Source organism: Lolium rigidum, unplaced genomic scaffold (assembly GCF_022539505.1).
Source record: "Lolium rigidum isolate FL_2022 unplaced genomic scaffold, APGP_CSIRO_Lrig_0.1 contig_57556_1, whole genome shotgun sequence".
Classification (NCBI taxonomy): Eukaryota; Viridiplantae; Streptophyta; class Magnoliopsida; order Poales; family Poaceae; genus Lolium; species Lolium rigidum.
In genome coordinates, this window is record NW_025901013.1 from 5,905 (window position 1) to 12,992 (window position 7,088).

The 7,088-nt window shown below is 48.0% G+C and overlaps 1 protein-coding gene across 1 annotated transcript; it reads left to right on the top strand.

Moving 5' to 3' along the window:
* The first annotated feature begins 2,838 nt into the window (after window positions 1-2,838).
* On the top strand, window positions 2,839-3,882 carry LOC124681850 (endothelial transcription factor GATA-2-like). The gene has a single exon (XM_047216631.1). The coding sequence runs from the start codon at window positions 2,839-2,841 to the stop codon at window positions 3,880-3,882; it is 1,044 nt and encodes a 347-aa protein (XP_047072587.1).
* The last annotated feature ends 3,206 nt before the right edge of the window (window positions 3,883-7,088 follow it).

Here is a 7,088-nt window from a genome sequence, read left to right on the forward strand (position 1 = left end):
CCCGCTTTGCGATTTTGCGCCGCTCCAACCACTTGCATCGTCTAAAGAACCTAAGGAGAAGAGGCAAAGAGCATAGGTTATGTTGCATAGGGGAAGGGGGAGAGAGAGAGATACGATGAAAGAGGTGATGTTGCGTTCACTTCATGTCAGGTTAAGGGGAAAACTAACGATATGTCATGGTTGTGTTCAGTGAAAGGAAAATATAGAAGCGTTGGAAGTTTATCTCTTATGGTGTGGCGTCTCCTATCCTTTCTTCGTTTGTTTTTATCGTTGGTCTGGTCCGTAAGAAGTCTTCTTCAGTTTCACCGTGTGTGGCGTTATTTATAAAGTGGGGCGAAAATCTATTTCAAAGAAAATATAAGCACATAAACAGTAAAAATTAGCGGTCAGACACAAAGTTTTTCGATCGCCAAACACCAGGCTGCAGACAAAGCAAACATTGGAGGGCCAAATTGCCGGTGGTCGATTCACGAACAGTCAACAGTGCAAGTCCTCGGAAGAACCACCCCTCCGCTTCAGAAAGAAGATGCAGAAGACCACGTCCCTGAACCACAAAGCCGCTCGCTTCAGTTCGAGGCAGCAGCAGCCCAATCTATCGAGGCCTCCCGCCGGCTGCTGCACCCGGCCGAGCTCGACGTCTATGAACTCTCCCTCGCCCTGCCACGCCGCGTCGGAGGACGGTGATGCCGGCGGCGTCGCTGCGACGGGGAAGATGATGTCTCGGCTCATCACGCGGTTGGTTGATGATGCGTGTGGTCTCTGAGATAAACAAGGAACGTAGCTGCAATCAGAGTTGATGTATATAGACAAGGGTCGAGGAAAGCAGGCACGCGCTGGACGCGGGAATTAAGCAAGTCGGACAATGGTGATCGGCTGTGAGCCGGAGGTATCAGAGAGGGAGTCAAAATACTCACGGCGACCGGCCGCGCGCGTGCGGGCTCTGGACTCGTAATTAGTCAGGAAAAATTGGAATCACAAGGCAAGTGTGTGCAAAAGGAAACCTGGTAGTACCTGCTCCGTCTACGACTTAAGGGTACTTTCATTTATTTTAAGTCACTTTTATAACACCAAATTCATATTTATAGCATCAAATTCATATTATTAGGTTCATCTTAAAATATAGTTGCATAATATTACTATTTTTTTGTTATAAATATTGCTACTCCTACATCTTTATATAAAGTTGATCAAATTTAAAATAATTTAACTTAGCACAGAACTAAAAGTCACTTATTGGTGGACGGAGGGTGTGCTCATCTACCAATCAATTATACCATGGCACATGATCCAACAATGATATGAAGGACGACTGCTCTTTCGCAGTGACCTCTGTGGCCGCGGCGTTGCCGATGGTGCACGCGTGTAAATGACGACTTGTAAAAGTGATGTTTAAAATACACGAGCTAGTTTTCTATTAGACACGAGTGCTTATTTGTAGAAGGGATGCCAAGTTACGCATCTATCTTATATAGAAAAGCAATAGTGACTTAAAAGAGTGAGATTATCTTTTGTAAACATCTCTAAGCGCTTTGAACTACATCCTTATCTCAGTTGTCCAAGAAAATTATAACACACTAGTGTTTCTCCTTGTCTTACATAGAGAATGGGCATACACCATCAAAGATCCAACAAGAACAAGGACAAAATTGTTGTGAGGAAGAAGGTGCAGGGAGAGTGAAGAAAGGGACGATGCTCCTTGCATCAGAGAGATGCCTTTTGCTCGGACTGTTCCCACCTCGCCTCTACACCAACAATAGTTGCGGGAACATGAGAGTGTTAGTTGAAGGCGGTGGAGGAGGAGTGATGGGATATTATAATGTGCAAGAGGAGTTTTATCGAAGGAAAATATGAACATTGATTCGGTGATTGGAGGAAGGGGTGATAAAAAATGAACGAATCACTATTAGTTACTCCCTCTGTTAATCTATACAAGGGGACTTTGCAAGTTGGGTCTAATATTGACATCATTTGACCAACAAAACATATGTTATATAGTATGTCATACAAAAATATTATATCATTGGAATGTTCTTCCAAATACAGATCACAGCTGGTATGTTTTTTATGACCCATAATTTGTTAGTCAAACCAGTGATTAAAGTCGAAGTCAAACACAAATTGCAAAGGGCCTTGTAAATTGCTTTGACCATTATTTTGATCAATAAAATATAAAATATATGTCATAAAAATTATATCATTGGAAAGATTTTTGCATATGAATCTAATGATATAGATTTTGGGGACATGAAATTTATATTTTGTTGACTAAACTAATGGTTAATTTTTTTCTTAAACTACGTGCATGGTTGTTAAACGGAGACAAAGGGAGTACTCTAAATGGACTAAGGGAGGTACTGCCTTGGCACCTTTTATAACTTGTGAAAACAAATAAAAGACGTGGGATTAAATTAAATATTATCAATTTTTAAAAGCGTGCCGTTTTTTGATAATACTCCGTAACTTGTTTAAACAAATTTTCAAGAAACGAGACGTGGGGGTATGTCCTTGTTTTTTGGCCAGGAGAAGACGCGTAGGGGCCTGGCACCGGCAGAGGCAACGAAGCGGCGACCAGCCCACGCACGAAGCCCACCTAGAGAAGCCGAACGAGACCAAACCGCTGACGTGGCCAAAGGTAAATGGAGAAGGAAACGTCACGCGCAGAAGCTTCTAGTTCCAGGCTTTGGCCGGCGTATAGATAGATGATATTTTCGGTTCGGTCTCCTTTCTTTTCTGTTTCTTCTCCGTTTCCTGCTCGCAGCCCGTTGGCCGGTACGGTAGCCGCCTCCCTCCCCCGCCACACGGAACCCTAGCCGCCGCCACCGCCACCGCCGCCGCCGCATGCGGAAGCCCACGCCGCTCCTCTTCCTCAATGACGTCTCCACCGACTTCCTCGTGGACGGCGACCTCGGCGCCTGCCCCGGAGCCGGCCTCTGCTGGCCCGACGACTCGCTCGACAACGTCCTAGGCTACGTCTCCATGCTCGACGACGGCTTCCTCCACGACCTCGGCCTCGACTTCTCGCTGCCGGAGAGCCGCCGCCTCGGCGATGGCAGCGAATACGCTGGGCGGCCGCAGGACCACATGGAGCCGTACCCCGGCCCGCTGGCGGCGGCGCTGTGCGAACCTCACGCCCCCGGCGCCCGGAAGAGCGGCGCGTGCCACGTGCTCGACAGCGTGCCCGACGGGCTCCCGCCGCCGCCGCCGCCGCAAGCGCCCTCCTTTTCCTGCAGCCAGACGTCGTCCGGGCGCCGCAGCCTCTCGCCGACGTCCCAGCCGCAGGCCTCCGACGAGGGCGACCTGCGTTGGACCGTGCTGCGGAAGCCGCACCAGCGACGCGCAGCCCGCAGGCGGCACGGCTGGCCCACGTGGACCCTGGCCCTCCCGCTCCCCCTCATCCCGCCCGCCGCCGCCCACGACGGTGACGACAACGACCACAAGGACAAGGACTTCGAGCTGGCGACCTGCTGCGACATTGGCGGCGGCGGCGGCAACGACTTCGCGCTCCCGCGCCCGCCGGGAGCTGGGCAGAAGCGGCCGAGGAAGCAGGCGGGGAGCAAGAACAACGGGAAGGTCGGCAAGACTTGCACGCACTGCCGCGCCTCGGACACGCCGCAGTGGCGGGCCGGCCCGGACGGCAACGGCACGCTCTGCAACGCCTGCGGCATCCGCTACAAGATGGGCAAGCTCTTCCCGGAGTACCGCCCCTCAAACAGCCCCGAGTTCAGCAGCAACGAGCACTCCAACCGCCACAGGAATGTCGAGAGGATCAGGCAGAGGAAGAAGCTCAAGGTCATGGCCCCCGAGCTGCCGACGTTGAACCCGGACGCCCACCACCACAAACTGCTCATGCCACTGCCAGTGTGTAAATACGAAACATCATAGCTAGTACTCCTACCAAGGCATGCCATGGTCGTAAGACTCGATCGAGAGTTATCCTTAGGTCATTAATTAGGTGTATCAATTAGCTTCAAACTGGTCATGCATGGATTGCTTTTTTTAGATTCTTGGCATGTTGGATTTGATTCATTCATTCATTAGCTTCCTAGATCACAAGATGTCGTCAGTGTTTCTGTAAATATTAGGGAGATCCACTTTAGGTTGTGTCAGTGTGGTAATGAAGCTTGCATGGTTGCAATGGGACAGTTCCTCTCCTCAATTTCCCCGTTGAAATTTGAGTGATTTATTCTAAATTTGTGTATATAATTTGTACTATCTCTTGAGTATCGAGAGCATCCTGCCTTGTCACACGGCATCTACAGGGCAAAATCTGCGTCCACCGTCGGTGCTAGTCAGCTACTGTACATGATCGATCCCTTGCAATTAGCTCCTTTTTAGTAATTGAATATTTTACATATATTAATGAAGCTATTGTGTTTTGCTGCTTTATTCACAATATACACGGACATTAGTCTGTGACCGTCACTCCGGGCAGCTTTTACACATTCATCTCACAATATCCCTTATTCAATCAAGTACTGTACCTGTCTGACGGTCACTTATCAGTTTGTATAAGTTCATGTAAAGGCTAACAGCTAGTTTTAGCATTTTATTTCATCATGACCATATAGTACTGTATAATGCTACTCTTTATTTTTATGAAACTTCTATAGCCTCAGTATGTAAAATTTATAGCTGAAACTTTTACCTTCGGGCATTTGATCTAGTCTCCAACTGATTACTAATTACCCATGCCAATGGTGCAATTTATGGCTGAAAGCTCAACGGTAACAGTTTTTCTTTTGTCCCAGTAAAACATCAGGTATGGACGTTTGGTTGATGGCTGGGAAGATAGTTTTTTTGTTCCTGAAAACTGGGGAGATGATTTTCAGAATGTTTACAGGACATAAGAAAGGGAAATAGGAGTAACTTGGATGCTGTGTGCACGTTTTTCTAGTAGACTAAATAATGTATAACAACCAAGCTATATACGGAGTATATGCAATTTTTATGGAAGGAAAACAAAGTTGTTCCAGCTTATACTGGTCCTCTGCAGTTTGATAATTTATTTGTAGGCGTACATAGATAGAAAGTGGAACATCATACGTGCTTCAGTTTAGGTAAACAATTCATTGGGAGAGAGTGCATGGCGCCTTTGTTCTTTCTGTTATCTAAAGACCCAAAATGGGCTGGCTAAAATTACTCAGTAATGTGCTGTGATAGCCGCAATAGAGAAAGCATTTATTAATGTATTTTTTTGCCAAAAAAACAGCAAGGACGCCAGAGCCATTTTTAGATTAATAATAGGCTGGATATTATTCTGCCTAACTGGACGGATTTGCTACTAGTAATACACAATCGATGTTGGCTGTGACTATCTGACCCACATTACAGGCTGTATTTTTTCACCAGCGCGCAATCTTTGGGAGATTCTGCTGACCAGCTGGCTGAAAAATATTTTTGGGACCTCCTTCCTGAACAGTTCGTAGCAAGACAGTTTAGGTGCAATATTGTACAGTTTGATGAGTTGTCTTTCCTTTGATATCTGGATTGTAATTGCTAATTATGTGTCTAAGGTTGTTCACCATACACTCGTGCAGGGATACTTCAACCTTTTTTTTCCGAGAAAACACAAAAGAACATGAAGAAGACATCATGGGTACAACCTCCAAGAGTGGGGGGTGGGGTTAGATGCTACGTTGGGGTTTGACGAAGTAGAAGATAGAGACGCTCCACCTCTCCCCTCTCAGGAGGGGTGGCTCGGGCGGAACCCTAGAGACGCCGCCTCCCCTTCCCCTCCACCACCGCCGCCGAAGGATGCCGCCGGTCAAAGGCTGCGCGGCAGATGACAATGGTGGGCTCATCTCGAGCGCGACTGGTAGCGGCGGGGGGCCTCTTCCTCCGTGAGTGCTAGGATCTCTAGCCGGAGCTTCGCGACTTCCCTGGTCAGCGCGGGCGTCCGGCTGAGATGGACGACATGGTGGTGGCCTCGGATTTCTTCGGTGGCCTTGGTGGCCATTATGGCCGCAAGGGCGGCACGACACCTGGTTCGGGGGACTGAATGCGGCTCAACACCTCATCTCCACGTGGTGCAGATGGTGGCGGCTGTGCTCACTGAGATCTCTGGTCTGCTATTGGGAGCCGATGGACGGCTGCCTATTATAGAAGGTCGTCCTTGGGTTCTTCTCATGCCAAGACGGTGCTCAGCTTGATGCATTCCCTCATTGATCTGGCCGGTGACGAGTTTCAGAAGGCTTCACCAACGATCTCCATTGGGCGCCTAATGCTTGTAGATTGCTGGATCGGATGGGATTCGGTTGTGTGCACCCATATTTCTGTCCATGCGACTTCAGGAGGGTGTGACACGAAGCTTCGATGTATGTTACCATCGTGGGACATGATGTTTTTTGATTTCCATGGAGAAGACAGTGGCGGAGGATGTCATGACAGCTGAGGTCTGAAGTCTAGTAATGATGGACTGAGTCTTCGAGGCGATAAGGACTTTGCTTGGTGTTTCTTGACTTGCAGCAAAGGCATCAACATGCGTGGGTGGCAGCACATGAAGAGTAGGATCCGAATAATCTATGTCGGTATGGATCTGACCACCAATGTCGGTGCGGATCCGTCTAGAGTTTCCAATCCTAGACTTCCCATCCTGGTCAATCATCAACTGGGCCACCCGAGGCCAACCACCATCTGTGGGCCACCTGGATTTGTCGGCATTAGAATGTGTCGTTGGTATACCCATGAAGTATATCCACAACAGTAGCCCCGAGAGTTTTTTAAGATTCACATGTTCTTCCGCCTAGCTCAGGTCATACCAATTCTTCATCTTGCATCTTCAAAGCGGATCTACACAGAATCTTGAAGGACTCCAAAATCCTAATAGGTTCCACCTAGTATCTTACCAGACTCTCTTATTTTTCTTCAAAATGGTATCCAAGGATTAGATACATGGAATATTCTTTCCAACGGTCACTTAGCGTAAATCTTGTTTCTTCGAATGGAAGTTACCGCAAGCTTACCCGCAATCTAGGCGAATTTTTCGCTCCGCCTAAATCAGCACCAGATAAAGCAATCAAAAAGAAAAAAAACTTCGTGGCAAAATCGCTGTTGGGGCTTTAGGACACGTGTCAACTATCTAGCGGTTG